This window comes from Cydia pomonella, chromosome 27 (assembly GCF_033807575.1).
Source record: "Cydia pomonella isolate Wapato2018A chromosome 27, ilCydPomo1, whole genome shotgun sequence".
Lineage (NCBI taxonomy): Eukaryota > Metazoa > Arthropoda > Insecta > Lepidoptera > Tortricidae > Cydia > Cydia pomonella.
Window position 1 is genome coordinate 3825904 of NC_084729.1, and position 22955 is coordinate 3848858.

The window sequence follows — 22955 nt, forward strand, 5'->3', positions numbered from 1 at the left end:
ATTGTTTATTTTTGGAAAACTTTAAAAGGCTGCTATGAAAAAGTTGTTATAAATAATAATTATAATTTAAAATATAAATCGTGTATTTAATTGCAGGTAATGTAAAATTAAACAGTAAATTACTTTTGGTTTAATTCTGATGATAAACAAATAACAACCCTCGTAAACGTAAATCTATTCCGTTTCACGCTCGTGAAAAAGTTATTTCCACTTAATTAGTCTAATTGTATGTACGAGAACTACGTAGTATTGAACGAAAAGTCAAGAAACGTCAAAATTTTAGGTTAGGATTGTTTATTTACGAACTAGATTTTGAAAATTATATTTATAGGTACCTAATAAAACCATGGGTGATAAACAGTCAGAGCCGCCTCCTCCAGTGAAGCGTTACAGGCGGGAGGAAAAGTCCTCAGAGTCCGAGGAAGACATCGATAACTATGAACCTTATGTGCCAGTGAGAGAACGTAAAAAACAACAATTAATGAAATTAGGGCGCCTCGGTCAGGTCGCCGCTGAAGTTTCCGCGGAAACCAAAAGCTCGAGTGACAATGATCCAGATGATGATAGTAAGTTTCAGCATAAAAATTACACCTACTTGTGCAATTGTTTATGTATACACAAGCTATGATGATATTTGCCATTTTCAACCAAAATTTAATTTAATAATTTTCGGTTGTCAATAAGGCGCTATTTCCATATGGAAATGAACCTTATTGACAACCGACAATGTGGTACCTTTTGGTTAAAAATGTCACATGTGTGTGCTACTTTTTTCTGTTTTTACTGTCAATATAAAGTGTTCTATGCTCTTTGTACTATAAACTCTAAGAAAATCCTCTCTGCAAATAAAATAAAAAAATTATCTTATGAGGTTATTTAACAAAGGCACATTGCAGTTAACCCCACACTAAACATGGCCTGTATTGTGAAAATCACATCATAATTAATAATTAATTAAAAATCTGTTTACATTTTCTACTGATTTACTCAAGCCGTATTATAAGCCTACTACAACTAAACTGTACCGTACAAATCATGATATAATGTAGTTGAATTGAGATCCCCCTCCATTTGTTGATTGAAAATAAATAAATCGGCCAAGAGCATGTCGGGCCATGCTCAGAGTAGGGTTCTGTAGTCCCGGGGGACATTGTGGTAGAATGTTTGCAATCCCATGACATACTGTGGGAAACTCCGGTGTAGGTTTAGTGGGTAGGCTCCTCCCCCTCTTTCTCAATCGAAAAAGCCAGGAGGTGAGAGTCCCACATATCCCCCAAAATGGGCCTACCGCAGGCCAGGGGGATTTAAAATCTTTAGATTTTACTCGATCACTTTCAGCTTTCTAGCATGCACTACGGAGCAAAGCCTCGGACAGACAGACAGACAGACATGGCAATACTATAAGGGTTCCTAGTTGACTACGGAACCCTCAAAAGCCATTTTTTTTGTCACCATCTTGCCAAGCAAATTGGCTTGAGTGAGGAATAAGTTACATGAGCATACAGCCAGAGGCCGGGCGTTTGCCGTGCGAGGAAATCTCCTCGCGAGGCTGCTCTTCTGTGTGGACCCGCCTAATAACAGTATTTGTACTTAATCGATGATTGAATTATTAAAATTTCTATAATGTCACAGCATCTCAAGAAGAATGGGGTCGTCGCTACAATGTCTCGCTCCTAGACCAGCACAGTGAGCTCAAGCGACTGGCCGAGGCTCGGGCTCTGAGCGCAGCGGAGAGACAGGCAAGAGAGGAGCAGCATATACTGGAGAGTGTTGCGCAGAGTAAAGCGCTTATGGGTGTCGCCGAGTTGGCTAAGGGTAAGATTAATAGATAGTAAAATTAAGAATCATGGTATTACATAATTGTCAATTTAAGATCGGTTTTTTGACGACCGGATTGGCCTAGTGGGTAGTGACCCTGCCTACGGTCCCGGGTTCAAATCCTGGTAAGGGCATTTATTCGTGTGATGAGCATGGATATTTGTTCCTGAGTCATGGGTGTTTTCTATGTATTTAAGTATTTATAAATATTTATATATTATATATATCGTTGTCTAAGTACCCTCAACACAAGCCTTATTGAGCTTACTGTGGCACTTAGTCAATTTGTGTAATAATGTCCTATAATATTTATTTATTTATAATATTTAAGATCGGATAATATTGTCTCTGTGAGTTTTCTGTGTACAGTCAAGTGTAAAAATATGGGTGCACACAACTTACTCAAAAATATGTCCCATAGCTCGTAATTCGTCGACTTAAGCGCTATGGGACCCATATTTTTACACTTGACTTTACAATTGATAATTTGATGACTTTTTGAGGATTTTTATAACAGCCTTCTGGCCAAGTTTTCGTATAAGTCACTACTTATGCCGCTTTAGATCCTGGGAAGTATGAGTATTCATTTGTGTGTTTATTTTTATTTCAAATGTGTGTATTTTAGTTGTGGATGCCCAGTCCCGGTGACGACACAACACAACTAACTCGGATGCTTTCAGGTTGCTAACTGCCTCCTTTAGTATGCACGGAGTCCCTAGGTATTTGCTCCTGCGTACTTCTACCTGTTTAGTCTCACGCTCTGCACATGGGGCTGTCTGTTTTACCTATATTTTGTAGGTGTTTGTTTAGTCCTGTAATTATCATATTAGGGTATGGTATGCTATGTACAGTCAGCTGCAGAGATAGTCGACCCCTGCAATCAAATTTCTATGCAGTTGGGGGTCAGTTATCTATGCAGATGACTGTTTATTGCAATGATTTTACCAACTGCAAAAAAAATCTAGGTATCCAATACGAGGAGCCCATAAAGACGTCATGGAAGCCCCCGCGCTGCATATTGGAGCTGCCGCCAGAACGACATGATCGAGTGAGGGATCAGTTGAGGATTTTGGTGGAGGGTGAGGATGTGCCGCCCCCTATCAGGACCTTTCAGCATATGAAGTTTCCTAAAGGTATCATCATCAAACCAAACAGTTTTGCAACCTTTTGTTCTACTTAAAAATGGTATTAAGAAACCAATCCTGAATTAACAAAATAAAATTGGCTGCTCCTTAGAAAAATATGATACCTTGTCAACCCAAAATGTAAACTGATTTTTACAAGCTTTTATTTAACTGGCCCTGATAGTGTGAAAGTTTATTTTATTTATACTACGTCGGTGGCAAACAAGCATACAGCCCGCCTGATGGTAAGCAGTCTCCGTAGCCTATGTACGCCTGCAACTCCAGAGGAGTTGCATGCGCGTTGCCGACCCTAAACCCCTCCCCCCTCGTTGAGGTTGTTGTTAGTTAATTTGGGTCAAATCTTGGAAGTTAAATCTGTCCTGCTTCCCGATTTCTGATTGAGCTGAAAATTTGCATACATTTATGTAAGTCAGGTCACAATGCAATATTATGGTACCATCGAGCTGCTCTGATGATGGAGACAGGAGGTGGCCATATGAACTCTGTGATGAAACAAGGCAACCTAATTGTGTTTGGGGTTTTTAGAATTGATTAGTATTATTTGCCTGTAGTAAGAAAAGTACAGTCAGAGAGAAAAGCTTGTACCAAAAATGAAATTTTTGCCAAAAACTATTTTTTAATATTGGAGTTGGTTTTAAAAGTCATCCTAGGATATTAAATGCAAACTACTTTATTATGTAATGTACCTACTCGTAGTGAAAGAACATTAAATGCGTAGTCATCCAGGTCTGACATGGCCTCTTCTTCTTCCTCGTGCTGTTCCGGCATTTTGCCACGGCACATGTGAGCCTGGGGTCAGCTTGACAACTAATCCCCGGAATTGGCGTAGGCACTAGTTTTTACGGAAGCGATTGCCATCTGACCTTTCAAACCAGACGCATATAATTTTTTTTTATTTACCAATCGCTTTTCGGTGAAAGAAAAATCTTGAGGAAACCGGACTAATCCCAATAAGGCCTAATTTACCCTCTGCTTAATTCACGCTTTCAGTAAAACCTAGTGTCTACGCCAATTCTAGGGATTATTAGCCAAGCGGAACCCAGGCTCCCATGAGCCGTGGCAAAATGCCGGGACAGCGCGAGGAAGAAGATTCTAGAGTGCTCATTCTTAAAGTTTTTGAGAGCTTCACTACTTAAATTTAAGCGGTCCAGTATTTTTCAGTACAACAGTGGCTAACACATCACATTAACCTACCCCGTTGCAGGCATCCTGCGCGGCCTAGAAGAGAAGGGCATAAAGAAACCCACCCCCATCCAGGTCCAAGGTATACCAGCAGTGCTGATGGGGCGCGACATGATCGGCATCGCGTTCACCGGCTCCGGCAAGACGCTGGTGTTCACCCTCCCTCTCTTGCTGGTGTGTTTAGAGCAAGAGATCAAGATGCCCTTCATAAGGTCAGTTATCATCAAAGATTTTTGGACATGGTTGACATTAAGCTAAGGAAAAGACTACAAAAAGTCATATTTAAAGGTACATAGCATTTCTGACTTACTGACTGCCGATATAGAGATCGGAATTTCTGTCGAAAGAAAAGACAATCGCCATCGTACTGCTGGAAGCAATCGTTTATCGATAACAACTGAAGTGATGTTATTTTTAAGTTGTTGATGTTATATGAGCTCACTAATAATGAAAAATGTGAAGATTTGCATGTTGGTTGGTTAATATGTAATATCCCAACAAGCAAAAAAGTCTCAGATTGCGCACTTTATAAGACTGGTGAGCTTATAGCGCTCTTATTATTATTTTAGAACTTATCATCGCTCTTATATGAGTCTTAGACAAGATAGGACGGACTTTAGTAAGGTCACTCTTATTACCTAGTCTTATATATGTATATAAGAGCATTTTATAATACTATTATAAGCCTCTTGGTCCTACAATAACATTTACGAAGTCTCATTGAACTTGAGAGTACCTGGTCTTATATCCCCATTCTCTAAGTTCGTTTGATTTTATATTAGACTTGGTGGTAACTAGTGGGAAAAACCCGAGTTTATTGCTAAAGTGTTGTGGACCCGGGTACGTCCTTACACTACGTCCACAAGAGAGGTATGGGCATTGTGAATGTCATCTCGCTTTGTGTGGTAGGGCACAGCACAGCGGATGTCATTCCAGATCTGGAGCAGAGCCCAACTGGGGCAGTACCTCCACCTTACAGAAAACCGCAGCCAAATAACACTAGACCCTACTCATAGTGTTGTGTTCCTGTCGGTGAGTAAGATTGCCAGAGCTCAACGAGGGGAGGGAGGGGGTTAGGGTCGGCAACGCGCATGTAACTCCTCTGAAGTTGCAGGCGTACATAGGCTACGGATACTGCTTACCATCAGGCGGGCCGTATGCTTGTTTGCCACCGACGTAGTATAAAAAATAAAAAATAAAGTAACCATAGTTTAAAGTACTTATTTACAACGCCAATATTTCTCACTAAATAATGCGCTGTTTCGTTACAGAAATGAAGGCCCATACGGACTCATAATCTGCCCGTCGCGCGAGTTGGCGAAGCAAACCCACGAGATCATACAACACTTCGTGAAACACCTCAAGATGACGGGCATGCCGGAGATCCGGAGCTGTCTGGCTATTGGAGGTGAAATATCCGTAAAATATCGGCCACGAGCATGTCGGGCCACGCTCTATGTAGGGTTCCGTAGTTACTCTTCCGTCACAATAAGCTAAACTGGAGCTTAAAGTAAACCTTTCACCCAAGTTAAACAAATAGGCAAAGGGTGTAGCAGGATAGCCTAGGAAAAATTGCCCCCAGCGATTTTGGGCCGAAACTGTAATCAAACGATGCCTTTTGGGGAGGTTATACTCTGCACAAAGTTTCATCCCTCTGTTACCCCCTGAGGGTGAAAAACACCCGATTAACCCCAAAACTGTTTTAATTATTTTTTCCTAAACTATGAAAGTGACGAATTTCAAATTTTGTACAAATATGAATAAGATTAAAAGCTATGTGCTAAAAAAATATTAACCCCCTAACCATTTAAATTCTTGTAAAAAAAAAAACAAAAATAAAAAAAGAATCACCCTGTATATCAAGTTTGGCTTATGGTACACACACCATTTTTTTTTTCGAAAATGAACCAGTTTATATTCTACATTATACAAAAGTTTCATGGACCTACTCCAGAAGGAACATTGCGAAATTAATATGTATTGGCTCTTTGGTGCGTACTATTCATTGAACTCCCACTTAGCCTTGCATTATTAATAAACAATGGCTTGCGATCGGACCGCTGCTCGTGCCCGATTTGAAAAAGGTGGGGATAAAGAAGTATGAATCAAACTCATTTGTATTTATAAAAACATTTTTAGGGTTCCGAAGTCAACTAGAAACCCTTATAGTTTCGCCATGTCCGTCTGTCTGTCTGTCTGTCTGTCTGTCTGTCTGTCTGTCTGTCCGAGGCTTTGCTCCGTGGTCGTTAGTGATATAAAGCTGAAATTCGGCATGGATATATAAATCAATAAAGCCGGCAAAGTCGTACAATAAAATCTAAAAATTTAATTTTACCCTCTACACGTAAAGTGGGGGTGATTTTTTTTTGCTTCAATCCTACAGTGTGGGGTATCGTTGGAAAGGTATTTCAAAACTAATAGGGGTCTTCAACAATTTTTTTTTTTGATAAAGTGAATATATTCGGAGATAATCGCTCCGAAAGAAAAAAAAATGTGTCCCCCCCTCTAACTTTTGAACCATAGGTCCAAAAAATATGAAAAGTAGAGCTTAAGAAAGACATTAAATGAAAACTATAGCGGACATGATCAGTTTAGCTGTTTTTGAGTTATCGCAAAAAGTTTCCCCTTCATAGTAAAAAGACTTACTTTAATTAGGTACTGATTATGCAAATTTGCCTATTTGTTCTCGCGTGAAAGGTACCGTGTCATCCCTTGGTTAACAATTTACTATACTTTAAGCTCCTGTTTAGCTTATTGTGACGGAATAGTAACTACGGAACCCTACACTGAGCGTGGCCCGACATGCTCTTGGCCGGTTTTTTTTTTATTATTTTGATTTCGGGACCTAGACGTTGCGTATTAAGCATGATACGAGTATAATGATTAGTGGCTTAGAATAGTACGTTTATTTTAATTTCGCAATGTTCCTTCTGGAGTAGGTCCATGCAACTTTTGTATAATGTAGAATATAAATTGGTTCATTTTTGAAAAAAAAATGGTGTGTGTACCATGAGCCAAACTTGATATACAGGGTGATTCTTTTTTTATTTTTGTTTGTTTTACAAGAATTTAAATGGTTAGGGGGTTAATATTTTTTTAGCACATAGCTTTTAGTCTTATTAAATTATTAAATTTAATAAGACTAATTTATTAAATTAAAAATTAATATTTGTACAAAAATTGAAATTCATCACTTTCATAGTTTAGGAAAAAATAATTAAAACAGTTTTGGGGTTAATCGGGTGTTTTTCACCCCCAGGGGGTAACAGAGGGATGAAACTTTGTGCAGAGTATAACCTCCCCAAAAGGCATCGTTTGATTACAGTTTCGGCCCAAAATCGCTGGGGGCAATTTTTCCTAGGCTATCCTGCTACATCCTTTGCATAATCAGTACCTAATTAAAGTAAGTCTTTTTACTATGAAGGGAAAACTTTTTGCGATAACTCAAAAACAGCTAAACTGATCATATCCACTATAGTTTTCATTTAATGTCTTTCTTAAGCTCTACTTCCACGATTTTTTTCATATTTTTTGGACCTATGGTTCAAAAGTTAGAGGGGGGGGACACATCTTTTTTTTCTTTCGGAGCGATTATCTCCGAATATTTACTTTATCAAAAAATGTTTCTTGAAAACCCCTATTAGTTTTGAAAGACCTTTTCAACGATACCCCACACTCTAGAGCTGAAGCGAAAAAAAAAATTCACGCCCACTTTACGTGTAGGAGAGGTACCCTAAAAAAAATTAAATTTTTAGATTTTATTGTACGACTTTGTCGGCTTTATTGATTTATATATCCATGAAAAAATTCAGCTTTCTAGTACTAACGACCACGGAGCAAAGCCTCGGACAGACAGACAGACGGACATGGCGAAACTATAAGGGTTCCTAGTTGACTACGGAACCCTAAAAAGCTCTAACTCCCTAGGGATTTAGGGCTTTTTTTTTACAATCTATAACTCCCGCGGGAACAAAATAGGCCTTTGTCCTTCAGCACACCTGCATGAAATAAGATCTTTTTCGAGCGAGTGTGATGAAAAATAAATAAATCTACTATTTCCTTATACAAATTATGGGAACTCCTGTACAGGCGTGGCGGTGTCGGAGTGCATGGAGGTGGTGCAGCGCGGCGTGCACGTCATGGTGGCGACGCCCGGCCGCCTCATGGACATGCTCGACAAGAAGATGGTACTTCCGGAATATGTATTCTAACTAATTCAAATATACTATTTTATGCAACCGTTGTTTAAGAGAGGTCAAAAAAGGCGAGTGGCGTGAGTAACAATTTGAGGCGAAGCCGAAAATTGTTAATAAAGACGCCACGAGTATTTTTTGATTAAGTTAAACAACGTTGCATACAATACTTTTTCTACGACCAAGCACTTTGAAATAAAATTGTAAATTTAACAAATATTTTTCATGTGATCTATCGCGATTTTGAAGGCAACAAATTTTTTGTGACTTGGGCCATCACTGATATGTTTTTTTTAAGTACTATTTTGCCCGCTCTAAGGTTTAGAACCCAAGATTTTTGACTATCACACAGACATGAAAGGATAATGGAATTGGGTACTTGACACATGTTGAATATTATAACAAAATGAGCCATCCATTATAAAAAAGTGGATTTTATAAATACGTATTGAGATTATAAAAAAATACAAGACTCCAAAGTCTAATTTTTTTTAATAACTTTCAAAAAGAAAGTGTTACCATTCGATTCCTTACATTTTATTAAAAAATAAATTGTATGACAACTATATACTTAAACGCGATATTTTAGGGTCAAAATAGCAATTTTCTTGATCTTCCAGTGATCTTATAAGTCATAAGTTATTTATTTGCGAAAGATCTGAGCAAATTTTAAAGTTTTTACCTAATACTAAACATGCACTTAAATAATGTCTAAAAATTAATTCATGTGTATTTACATAGCAATATTTACATACAAAATAAGAAATATTAAAGACTAATTATATCGTATAATACAAATCAATCTTTCGTCCAGTGCCTTATTTCTGACCTTTGTGTTACTTAAATGCCGTGAGTCGGAAAAATCAAGATCGATTGACATTATTTACAAAAAGCTGTCTAGTAAATTTGGGTGGTTTTAAGTTTCAAATTGATTAATGACCTATGTTTTTTTAGGTACGTCTAAATGTGTGCCGCTATCTCTGCATGGACGAGGCCGATCGCATGATAGACATGGGTTTCGAGGAGGACGTACGAACAATATTCTCGTACTTCACGGGGCAGAGGCAGACTCTGCTCTTCAGCGCCACTATGCCGAGGAAAATACAGAATTTTGCCAGGTACGTATCCTTTTTGATTTGTATAAATATCCGCCATTTGCTTTTTTCAAATTGAAAAAACTGAAACGGCAAAATAATTCCATATAATTATCGAACCTGCTCACAAAATCTAACGAGAATCGGTTGAGAAATGCAATCTGTAGACGCTTTGCAATAACAATTAAGAAATATTTGGGGGAAATTATAGACAGCTCGACCTAGCTCGAAACTAAACACAGCCTGTACAGATATTAAGCGACGATATGTACAATGATACATACTAAGATATATAGAAAACATCATAACTCAGCGGGACGTGATAAACACGCAAATAAGATCGCATGATAGACATGGGTTTGTAAGAAGACTTGAGCATCTGCTCATACTTCACGGAGCAGAGGCAGACTCTGCTCTTCAGTGCACTATGCCAAGGAAAATACAGAATTTTGCCAGATATATACGTACTTAGAGCACTTATGTACATACTTAGAGCTAGAACTATTCCTGGCCAAAACAAGTGAACACTGTCGATTTGCGTCTCAAAGTTTTTCACGAATTGTTCGGGTGCGTTCGTCTCACGACTGCTCTGAGAAGACATTAAAGGAATTAAAGACAGGAAATGACACTTTGGAACTTGGGATTGAAAGACTGGAATTCTAAGGTAAGGAAAGGAACAGCTGGCGGGTGGGGAAGCCACTTTGCGTGGCCCAAGGCGAGGCCCTCATGCAGTGGTCCGGGGTAAGTTGGTAAAAATTGCGACGCCCGTTCCGACCACCATTTCCCGGGGAGGGGGGGGGACCCACCCACCAATGGAGCCCTGGGTGGGTTCGGCTCTGATCCGCGGCGGCAGATCCAGGGACGACGGGGACGTGTATGATGGACTTGACTTGTTGGCCAATAGCCCAGCGTCGTATACTTGAGCGTGCCTCCTCCCTCCCTGGATAAGTGTAAGTGTATATTCGTTAGCTTTGCAGCTGGCCCCTAGCGGCTAATCCTTTGTCTAATGTTAACTAAAACCGCGCGTGCCACTGCCACACCTGCATAAAAAATGGTCCGGTCACTTTAACCGGTTATTGAATTACAACTCCTATGGTAATTGAAATAAGATTCAAAATGAACAAATGGATAAATAATTTGCGATTTCTTGTGCGGTCCCTCCACGGTTACCGAGTGCCGGCGAGTCGAACGCTACCGAACCAGTCTAAAATGTGTCCTCGATATGCGTAACAAAGGTGCGTTATCGGAGAGCACACCTACACTGGTTTCTTGAGCGTTGGACTAGCCCGCGCTCAGATGCCAATTAGAATTATACGACCCTTTTTTGCAGGTAGTGGCACGCGCGGTTTTAGTTAACAATAGACAAAGGATTAGCCGCTAGGGGCCAGCTACAAAGCTAACGAATATACCTGTCCTGTTTGTAACTCCTAAACAAATTGACTGATTTAAGTGATTTATATTTTGTTATCAGATCAGCGCTTGTCAAGCCGGTCACCGTCAACGTTGGCCGCGCTGGAGCCGCGTCGCTGAACGTACGGCAGGTAAAACATTCTATATTTTTATTATCGCGAATGGAATATTTCACACGTTAACACACCAGTACTCTTGTCCGTCTTCTTGTCAGTATCTTGTCTGGAAGAGATCGCTTTTTAGCGATAAGACCGCCTGTTGTTTACCTCTTCTTTATGTGTTGTATTATTTGTACTGTTTCTGTATTGAGGTGTGCAATAAAGTATATTTGTATTGTATTGTATTGTACTCTCCAAACGTCAGAGACAGAGAGCGCGCTCTAATAAGCCGGAGAAAGATGCACTGTGTCGTGTTAAGTCATTTTCATATCAATAACAAATTAGATTTTGAAACTTCGAATAGGCTTCGAGATAATGTAATGGTTGATTACAATCTGTTTATATTATGATTTGAACAACAACAAACTGTAGTGTAGGTGGGTAGAAGACAAAGCAGCAATAAAACCATCTGCTTCCATCGCAACAATAATTTCGTCAGAATCGCCTTCCCTAATTACTAACAAAGTTTCCAAACTTGTTGGCAAATTTAGGAAGGATATCATTCGCTGAATTTCGTTAAATATGAATATACCTTTTGTTCTAATTCAGACCAAACAAAAAAAAAATACTTACGTTACGTTTTTGTGAATCAACATAGGTAGCTTATTAGTCATTGTCATAGTTATCGGATAATTTTATTACCTATAGTTTATAGCGGTTTTATTACTTATTGTTACGGCACATTGGCGCCTCTTAGCTAAAATTGTATATAAGCAAATATCGAATTATTTACCCTTTCTTTATTTCATGTCTATGTATTCTTCCGTCTGTCTATTCGCATGTTACTTGGAAATATGAAGTGTGGAATTAAGAGGAGTGGCATCTCTTATGGTAGAACTGTTGCAAAAGTGTCCAGCTGTCAGCTATAAATAATAGTTCTAAATCTCTCCAGAGTAGCGCTCGAGTAGCTAAGAACCTAGGCACTATTGACGGAGTGAAGTGCGCTGTCTATGATTTGATTTTTTTGTTCAAGTACTCTAGGTATTGTAGCGCCACCTATTTAAAGTTTTTTTGATGACACTTTTTGGTACATGGAGATTTCGTTCCTTATCTCCACCTTCCGTACTTGGAAACCATTAGACGGTTATCAATGAAATTTATAGTGGTTGGTAGGTATTTAATCAGCCGCTACTTAATTTAGTGCCTAAGTATCAGTTATTCAAAAATATTTTAGCAAAAAACGATGATGGCTTAATCTTGAGATCTTGAAATGAGTTTATGGTTTCTAAAAAAAGTTTTTTCGCTGAAGTGTTGCGAATGCAACTTATTATTATATAATGATATTCCCAATGCAGTAGCTAAACGCAGCGGTCGGGCTCGGCTAGTATTCGGAGGCTTTTCAAAAGCACCAATAGGAGCGCTCCACATATTCTGTATCGCGGCCAATTAGAAGCATCTAAATTTAAACCACCTTTTGTACTGATCAAATATTGCAAATCACTCTTTCATCATCCTCCATACTATCAACACCCACTTTCTACATTTAACCGTTTTGGCAAGAATCCTTGTAAACCAGTACCTTTTGGAAGATTATACCTAATTGTACAATGCAAGCATCGCACATTTCTCGCGTCAGCGTTTTAAATTAAATATAATGACTTATAATAATTGCTGTATTTGCGATTACGCCATACATCGATTTATGAATTAGTTTATGTTTATACGTTTAGCTAGTACTCATATACCTTGGTTATCAATAAATACATATACCAAAATCAGTGTTTCCATCAAGACTACAATCAACCATCAAGAATCATATCAGCTCAGATGTACAGTCAGCATCAAAAGTAGCGGATCAAATAAGGTTTCATAAGTATCTACCATTCTGTAACAGCTTAACAAAAAGTGAGGTCTTTAATATAGAGCAACAAAGACTGTAAAAGATATACTTTCGAGCGTGAATTTTAGAAATTTATCTATTTTTGGAAACGTTATCCGGAATATCAGATACTTTTGGCGCGTTGTTTCACCCGTTACTTTTGATGCTGACTGTACGACCCGTACACTAATACTTCATTTTAAATCGAAGTTTTATTTGAGTCGTCGAGATCCTGACCTACACGGCGGCTACAGAAGTAATCTTTTTTTTAATAAATTGATTATTCTTTTAATAAAGCTTATCGCTATAGGCTTTAATCCTATTCATATTATCTTCATTCTGTTCATAGAATCTTTTCTAAAAACCACTTTCTAGGAATTGGAACCCGTTAAGGCCGAAGCGCGTACGGTTCACCTTCTTCAGTGTTTGCAAAAAACCCCACCACCTGTGCTTGTGTTCGCTGAGAGAAAACAAGACGTGGACGCTATACACGAGTACCTACTGCTTAAGGGTAAGTGGACAACGATGTAGAATACAGAATCCTTGTTGACGACCTGTCTGGCCTAGTGGGTAGTGACCCTGCCTATGAAGCCGATGGTCCCGGGTTCAAATCCTGGTAAGGGCATTTATTTGTGTGATGAGCATGGATATTTGTTCCTGAGTCATGGGTGTTTTCTATGTATTTAAGTATTTCTAAATATTTATATATTATATATATCGTTGTCTAAGTACCCTCAACACAAGCCTTATTGAGCTTACTGTGGGACTTAGTCAATTTGTGTAATAATGTCCTATAATATTTATTTATTTATTTATACAGTCAATACAGACCGTGCGTGTTGGAGGGTCTGCCATCTCGTGACCTGATTTGAAAGAGAAAACATTCACGCTTCTAAACAAGTGCTGCCCCCTAACTTCAAGCTGGCTCTATTTCACATAGTAGGCTCTGCCATCTAGTGTCTTAAAATTAAATTAAGTAATCATTTCAGGCATAACCCATATAAGTGTTAGTAACAGCCTTAAATATTAATGTTAAATATGACTTACAATTTCGTAGAGCCTACGTTTCTAAGTTCCGAAACCGCATTGGAACCAGACGGGGTTCGACACAGACTTCCAGTTTGCCAATGCTAGTCTACCAACGCTTCTTGGTACTCTATTCAGACATATTATTATAGATAGGAGTGTATAAAATTATTACATCACTCATATAATCATTTTTACAGAAATACCTACTAATTAAATGCGAAAGTAACTAACCGATTTAGAAGAGAATTTGATAAAAAATCGTTTCAGGTGTAGAAGCAGTGGCAATTCATGGAGGCAAAGACCAGGAGGAGCGTTCCCGAGCAGTGGACGCGTTCAGACGAGGGGAGAAAGATGTTCTGGTCGCCACTGACGTCGCCAGCAAAGGTAAACTTATCAAACGCCCTACATGTGTGTGTACAGTCGCCAGTGGCGATCCACGGAGGCAAGGACCCGGGGCGTTCCCGAGCCGTGGATGCGTTCAGACGAGGGGAGAAAGATGTTCTGGTCACCACTGACGTCGCCAGCAAAGGTAAACTTATCAAACGCCCTACATGTGTGTGTACAGTCGCCAGTGGCGATCCACGGACGCAAGGACCCGGGGCGTTCCCGAGCCGTGGATGCGTTCAGACGAGGGGAGAAAGATGTTCTGGTCACCACTGACGTCGCCAGCAAAGGTAAACTTATCAAACGCCCTACATGTGTGTGTACAGTCGCCAGTGGCGATCCACGGACGCAAGGACCCGGGGCGTTCCCGAGCCGTGGATGCGTTCAGACGAGGGGAGAAAGATGTTCTGGTCACCACTGACGTCGCCAGCAAAGGTAAACTTATCAAACGCCCTACATGTGTGTGTACAGTCGCCAGTGGCGATCCACGGACGCAAGGACCCGGGGCGTTCCCGAGCCGTGGATGCGTTCAGACGAGGGGAGAAAGATGTTCTGGTCACCACTGACGTCGCCAGCAAAGGTAAACTTATCAAACGCCCTACATGTGTGTGTACAGTCGCCAGTGGCGATCCACGGACGCAAGGACCCGGGGCGTTCCCGAGCCGTGGATGCGTTCAGACGAGGGGAGAAAGATGTTCTGGTCACCACTGACGTCGCCAGCAAAGGTAGTATAAATAGAAGGGCCCTCTGTACAGATGTGCAAGTGCGGAAAGTTTCCAAAAAATAAGAAAAGATCTCTGAAATTTCTTGAAAAATACACAGAATTATAAGAAATTTCCATTTTATGTTTCGGAAACTTTCAATCCCCATACAAAATAATAAGAAGTTTATCCAAAAATTCGAAAATTCAATTCTGTCAAATGCATAAAATCATAACCATACATAAACACAAAACATCACTCAAACGCCAAGGTCCCGGGCGCAAGCGAGCTAATGTAAACCTTACTCCAAAGTGTGAAGGTTACTTTGACAGCGTCCGCCAAACATCTATAGTTGGCCTTGGCGCTGTGGGGACTAACTAGTAACGACGACTTTAGTTGTTCTTGGCGTTCTAAAGGTTAAAATCATAAAATTTATAAGTTTTCGCCATATTCAAATAATCATACGTTCCTGTGTCCAGGTCTCGATTTCGCCAACATACAGCACGTGATCAACTACGACATGCCTGAGGACATCGAGAACTACGTGCATCGCATCGGACGTACAGGTATTGTTTTTTTTTTCCTTTTTTTCGAGCCGAGGTGGTCATAGGAACTCCGTGATGAAACAACCCAACTTTAATTCGACGACCGGTTTGGCCTAGTGGGTAATGACCCTGCCTACGAAGCTGATGGTCCCGGGTTCAAATCCTGGTAAGGGCATTTATTCGTGTGATGAGCATGGATATTTGTTCCTGAGTCATGGGTGTTTTCTATGTATTTAAGTATTTATAAATATTTATATATTATATATATATCGTTGTCTAAGTACCCTCAACACAAGCCTTATTGAGCTTACTGTGGGACTTAGTCAATTTGTGTAATAATGTCCTATAATATTTATTTATTTATTATTATTATTTATTTATTTAATGAGTTTGGGTATGTTAGAATCGACGTAGGGAAGTAGGTAGTTGGACTAGTTGTTGTAGCAAGAAGATATTTAGGGTTCTCAAAGGTGCAACGCGGTGGTTCCTCCGATGTTGCTGATGTCGATGGGCGTCGATGACTGCTTCCCATCAGCTTCATTACATGACAAAAAGCAGTCGGTAATAAAAGCATATATCCTTTTTTTACTTTTATTCTCATCATCTTCCTTGCGCTGTCCCGGCATTTTGCCACGGCCCATGGGACCCTGGGATCTGCTTGGCAACTAATCCCAAGAATTGGCGTTGGAACTAATTTTTACGTAAGCGACTGCCATCTAACTTTCCAAACCAGATGGAAAACTAGGCCTTATTGAAATTAGTCCTAACGTCGAGAGCTGGATGCACGATCACCACCTAGAAACAAATTATCAAAAAACAAAATTAGTGACCTTCTACCCCTATCAGAAAGAACCATTGGCAATCGATTTCAGCCACACCTCTATTAAACTAGAAGTAATTGACTCATTTTCGTTACTCGGAATCACCATGGATAAAAACATATCCTGGAAACCGCACATAAGTAACATTAGAACCAAATTATCTAAATTTTCCTATGCACTTCGCGAAATTAAAAAACTACAGACATAAAAACCGCTCTCTCCACATACTATGCCTACGGATACTACTGGCTCTGCTATGGAATAATCTTATGGGGAAATAGTAGTGATGCTCCCTCCTTTTTCATTAAGCAAAAAAAACCTGATACGAATAATCGTCAATATTGAAGAATCCGATAGTTGCAAGCCATAGTTCGTAAAACACAAAATACTTACTCTACCCTGCCTTTACATCCTGGAAACTTGCAAGTTTGTTCATAAATACACAGAATTATACACAAGACGAGGAGACATACCCTCGTCCTACCCATCCAGACACAATTCAAGATTAATGCCACCACCCTCCCGATTAAAACTACATTCGTCTGCCCCTCTAAAAATGTCAATAAAATTGTACAATAAATTACCTGAGGAAATTAAAAAGCGGCCAAGTGCGAGTCGGACTCGCCCATGAAGGGTTCCGTACCATTTATGACGTATTAAAAAAAACTACTTCTCGTTCAAACCAATTTTCGGTGGAAGTTTGCATGGTAATGTATATCATATATTTTTTTTAAGATTTTGTTATTTTAGAAGTTACAGGGGGGGGACACACATTTTTTCACTTTGGAAGTGTCTCTCGCGCAAACTATTCAGTTTAGAAAAAAATGATATTAGGAACCTAAATATCATTTTTGAAGACCTATCCATAGATACCCCACACGTATGGGTTTAATGAAAAATGATTTTTTGAGTTTCAGTTCTAAGTATGGGGAAACCCCAAAATTTATTGTTTTTTTTCTATTTTTGTGTAAAAATCCTAATACGGTTCATAGAATACATCTACTTACCAAGTTTGAACAGTATGGCTCTTATAGTTTTGGAAAAAAGTGGCGGTGACATAATCGGACAGACAGACGGACATGACGAATCTATAAGGGTTCCGTTTTTTGCCATTTGGCTACGGAACCCTAAAAAGAAAGTAATTTTGCAAATAAATTAAAACAAATGCTTATTACAAAAACTTATTATTCTGTCAATGAATATTTAAACGACAAACTATAAAAGGTAATTTTTTGTATAATAAGCTTGTTACAGTTGTTACCTAGTGTAAAAGTAAACATTAGTTTAAGTTAGCTTAAGTTACTTATAAGAATTGCCATGCTCTTACAGGGCTCATGATTGAAGCTTTTATTTCATAAGAACTTACGTATAACATTAAAGCAAATAAACTACTTGAATACGTCAACTTTTTTAGGGCGTGCTGGCGGCGAGGGCGTGGCGACGACATTGCTCGGCCGAGCAGCTGAGAGCAGCGTCCTTAAAGACCTGGCGCATTTGCTCCGAGAAGCTGGACAAAAGGTATCACAACCGTTCGGGACTCCCTCTGGTCGCATAACAACTTTTGTCATATTTTTAATTGTCATAAAGGCATAAAATTGTGAGTCATAATAATCTTTAGTCAGAATTTTTCCTGAGCATAATTGAGTTTTTGTTATAAATGAGTTGTCATAATATTTTTAGTCATAAATTTAATTCGCATAAAAGTTTAGGTTAGCTTCGTTAGGTATGCACAAAAAATATATGACAACTGCTGTGTCATCAAATATGTATGACACAATATACTATGACTGTTCATTTGTATGCGCAATAATGATTATGACACAAGTTGTTATGCGTATCGAAGATATGAACTTAAACTTTTATGCAACCCAATATGGACCCCAATTGTTCGTTGGCTCAAGTCCAGTCTGTTCGCGTTCGAAACACAAAAACTATTGTGTTTTACAAATAGGTAGGTGACCACTGTATCTACATACAATTTATAATCTGAAAACGCAAAATCGATAAGTATCCTAATTACGTAATTAAATTAAGTTTCATTTCTCCACTACCTAAAGGTTGTCTGGAGCAACTCGTGTCGATTTAAAACACTCCCTTCGATCGTGTTTTAATTTATCGCCACTCGTTTCGAATTTCCTATTTTTCGCACTTGTATCGTAATGTACTATTACTTTTACATATGGTGCTACTTTTCCGCACTAGTTCGCAAATTTGCACATTATGTAACTATGACGAAAATTTAAACGGTAATATGTACTGTACGTTGTACGATACATGTGCGAATAGGTAATTCGCACTTGTATCGCAAATACCTATTATAGTTGAGTTGGGAACGAAAAGTACGCAATTAGGTATACGCAATCTTAATTGAACCATTAAAGTCGATGAGTAGTAAACCATTCCGTGTGCAGGTACCGTCGTTCCTGCTGGACATGATCGGGGAGCCCGACGTGCCGGCGCCCGACGGGCAGGGCTGCTCCTACTGCGGCGGCCTGGGGCACAGGATCACAGGTATCATGTTGTTATTCATGTTGGTATCTTTATATATATATATATATATATATATATATATATATATATATACAGGGTGGACAAATAAGAATGATACACTTTGTTTTTAAATTTTAATTACATTAAGTGGAAATTTTACTAAATATTTTTTCATAAATATATTATTCAGGGTTGGCAATTGTATACGGAAGATAATTTCTGCGAAATGTATACCACTAGCAGCAAGCAATTTTATCTCAAATGTTTCTGTTGTTTAAAACACATTGTTTGCTCGATTAATTTTGAAAAAAAGTGACAGTGATTGGCACCCAAATTCTCCAAATTTTGTAGCTCTTGACTTATTTCTGTGGGGCTATCTAAAATTACGTGTCTATGCTAACGAGCTGATGAAATTTAAACAGTTAAAATCGACTATTCGACACAAAGGTACTAAGATAATGCCAAAAATGTGCGAATAGATGCTGAACATTGGGATGATAAGGGCTTACATTTGCCTGCTGTTAGAGGTGGACATATGTCAGACATTATGTTTCGAATGAATTTGCCAACCCTGAAGAATATATTTTTAAAACAATACCTAATAATTTTTGAACTTAATACAGTTAAAATTTAAAAACAAAATGTATACTTCTTATTTGGCCACCCTGTATATATATATATATATATATATATATATATATTTATAATAAGGACATTCTTACACAGAAAGCTCACAAGGCAACCTCAAAATTTGGTAGAGAATGGCATGGCATTAACCTTTTGACCGCCAAAGACGTCATATGACGCGCGCGGCTACAGCCCAATATCAACCTTCATGCGTACCGACAAGGTTCACGATTACGTGCCGCGTACGATAGGCGTGGCGTTCAAAAGGTTAAGTTCGCCTTTTATATATTAAGTTTTCCTTTTGCAATAAAGTTTAAATAAATATACACCGTGGGCTGATAAAACCCGACGGATTTTAAAGGTGTATTCTTGACCGCATTTAGAGACTAAAATGTCACAGAATGTTTTCTGAAATCGGTCTTGTATTAGAGATAGACAATTTTTGTAAAAAATTGTTTCTGTAATAACCAGTGATCGGAACTATGGGAGTAAAACTTTAACAAAACTTGTTCAGCGGACATAAAATAGTGCATACAGCCCTAAAAATATTCATGTCCATAGGGATAGGAATAGTATAGTACTTACAGCCATAAAAATATTTACATTCATTGTCCTCTGTAGCTATTTGTATGCCATGTGGCGTAGCATAGATACTTTATTATAAATTTAAGACCTACTATTGTACATACCTATGTTTAACAAATAAATAATTTGGAATTTGGAATTAGATATTCGAATATTTTTAAGGCTATATGCACTCTTTTTACGTCCGCTTCATAAGTTTTGTTAAAGTTTTACTCCCATAGTTCCTATCACTGGTAATAACTTGGTGAAAAACTCCTTTTGGCTGCGACGCTGTTACTATGTGACTTGGTCTAGACATACCTATTGGCAGACAAAGTTTTATAAGAAACTCGCAGTTTATAGTGTAAATAAAAAAAAGATACTTATTCGTTGTAACTAATTTTTTTTTCGCCAAGATGTAAGAAGAAATAACGTATGAAGAAAAAGAAAAAAAAAATTGTCTGAAAAAATTTTTTTTTTGTTGAATTATCCCAAAACTTGTATAACATTTTTTGCTCCTCATGACCTCAGGAATGCGTGGTTATAATCTGTCGGGTTTTACCAGCCCACGGTGTATAATCTCCGGCAAGTGGTTTAGGTCTGATATAGGTACTATCGTTTCGTTAATCATAATAACTAATCGTTATTAGAAGTAGACCAAGACAAGTCTGCAACGATTTTGATAGCACACGCAGTGCAAGTGTTTTATACGACATAATTTCATAAAAGTTTGATGTATAAAATGTGCATGTGCTATTAAAAATCGTTGCAGACTTGTCTTGGTCTGATTCTACCCGCATATGTAAGTAAAAATTAATCTAGTTTCACCGCCATAACGTCCAAAATAACAGATAAATGAGATAAAAACTAATCGATTAACATACCTACAGAAAAATTATGAATAGGTCCGGACAAAAAATTACGGTACAAATGAGTATTTTTGTGCGATTCTGACTAATCAAACACATCTCTGGAAACGGTTCAGTTGAAAATAAAATTTCGACATCCGAACTGCAAAAAAATTTGTAACGAAAACAAGAGGTGAATTTAAATTTTTGACCGATAGTGTATGCGGATGATTAAAGTCAGGTCAAGTAGGCATATTACAAGGCGCTTATGAACTTAAATAAAGCTCGCCGGCTCTAACCCTACACCTCTGGACCCGAGAAGATTTAAAACCCCCTCTATTGTAAGAGGGTATCCCAATATGGGATCGGCAAGAAACTCGGCGGAACACATCTTTTCAAAACATTAAATTATCATGTTATAAAAATATGAAATTTAAAAAATTATAATATAACATACAGTAGGTAATTTCTTATAAAATTGGATGCACTAGATTGCTAATGCAGGACGTTATCATTGCCAAATATCCCTGATACAATCGCTTATTTAATAGTATGCTCGCGAGATGCCACTAATATGTTTGTTTCAAGGCCAATTCTAACACATTCAATGCCAGAAACCCGACTATCGGGCATTTTATGATTTCGCGCCCAGGCCGCACTACCCGATAGTCGGGATCTTGGTACTATAGCTATACATGCCTAAAGGCCACGCCGGAGGACCCGATATCGGGTACTGGTTTTGACGAACAGGGTTGTCGCTAACATAATATTGGTACGCGTTCAATTTTCCATTTGAATTGTCTCTAATAATTAGATATTGATGTGTATTATTTCTATCAGATTCCGGAGATAGACGTTGGCCTAACTTTCCGGTATAACGTAATAAGTGAGCAATCCAACATAATAACAAATGTTTTTTAGCGCAACGCGCAACCCTATGGTGTACCCGACTGTCGGGTTCTTGGCGTGTAGTGTCGATTCGTTCGATAAGTGTGCAACTGTACCCGAGTATCGGGTCGTAATTATTTTTGCGGCCTGGCGCTGATGTTTTGTTTGGCTGGGTGGCAATGAATGTGCTAAAAAAGTGAACTAAGTAAAGGAACGTTTATTGTTCATATTCTAACTCTATTTCATCTTATCACAGAATGTCCAAAACTGGAGGCGGTGCAGAACAAGCAGGCGTCCAACATCGGGCGGCGGGACTACCTCGCCAACACGGCTGCCGACTACTAGTGGTTTTATTTATTTGGGCCGTTTATTGTGGTTATTAGGCAGTCCACACAGAACGAGACGCCTCGCCAGGAAAATGCCGCGCGAAAAAGCTCGGTCGGTGGAGTCATGCCGGGCCCGAGGTAATGCGGCCACTGCACGTTAACTCAGACAGAGCCGCTTCGCGCGGCGTTTCTTTGCGAGGCGGCTCATACTGCGTGGACCCCATATTCCCATAACTTATTGCTGGCAAAATATAATTTGTATCGATCTCTCGAACATCTTGTATGGCTAATCATCGGTTATATTTTTTTCAAATTTACCAAAACTGTTTCACCTGTATGCTAGATACTAAAAATAAAAGTTCTATTGGTCAATTTAGTAGCCAATCATCTTGTTTTTGTTTCAATGTATACTATTGAAAAATTGGTTCGACAAATTGGGTCCCTTTTATTAGACTTATGACATCATTCTCGAACGAGAATTATAATCTTAAGATAATGTAATAAAATATTTAAGAATTAAATGTGTAAGTTTTGTTTATTGCGTTTTTATTGATGTTAATTTTCCTTAATTTTTATCACTTGTCACTCTGCCCTTCACTTTCGCGCTTACATATTTGTTAGAGCGTGACAGGCATGGTGACAAATGATAAAGAGCCGACCATCTTAGCCCTACAGGCTATGTAAATATTTAAATACCGTAAAATGTGCCTTACTTTGCTCCCACTGGGTAAATGTGCTCCAAAAGTTTTTAATATAAAAAGAAACTTGAGTAGGTACAGGAATATTGGTAAAATACCGTAAAACCACCCAACTATAGTCCAAAGCTCACAACTATGGTCCACAAATAAACTCAATTTTTCTCGTTCAAGTGTGTATTTTACTATATTTTTGTAGTTCTAAGGCAAAGTATGTT

The 22955-nt window shown here is 38.6% G+C and overlaps 1 protein-coding gene across 2 annotated transcripts; it reads left to right on the plus strand.

The window, feature by feature from the left end:
* The first annotated feature begins 249 nt into the window (after window positions 1–249).
* Window positions 250–22578, plus strand: LOC133532396 (ATP-dependent RNA helicase abstrakt). Of its 2 annotated transcripts, XM_061871018.1 has the most exons (14): window positions 251–566; window positions 1633–1815; window positions 2784–2951; window positions 4168–4357; window positions 5417–5553; window positions 8235–8332; window positions 9293–9456; window positions 10904–10973; window positions 13195–13330; window positions 14116–14232; window positions 15413–15499; window positions 17714–17817; window positions 18711–18810; window positions 21973–22578. In XM_061871018.1, exons 1-14 carry the CDS (start codon window positions 347–349, stop codon window positions 22059–22061), a joined length of 1863 nt encoding a protein of 620 aa, XP_061727002.1. In that variant the 5' UTR covers window positions 251–346; the 3' UTR covers window positions 22062–22578. The 2 variants fall into 2 exon arrangements, with proteins under 2 accessions (XP_061727003.1, XP_061727002.1); XM_061871019.1 differs by lacking the exon at window positions 14116–14232 and having other exon boundaries at window positions 250–566.
* The last annotated feature ends 377 nt before the right edge of the window (window positions 22579–22955 follow it).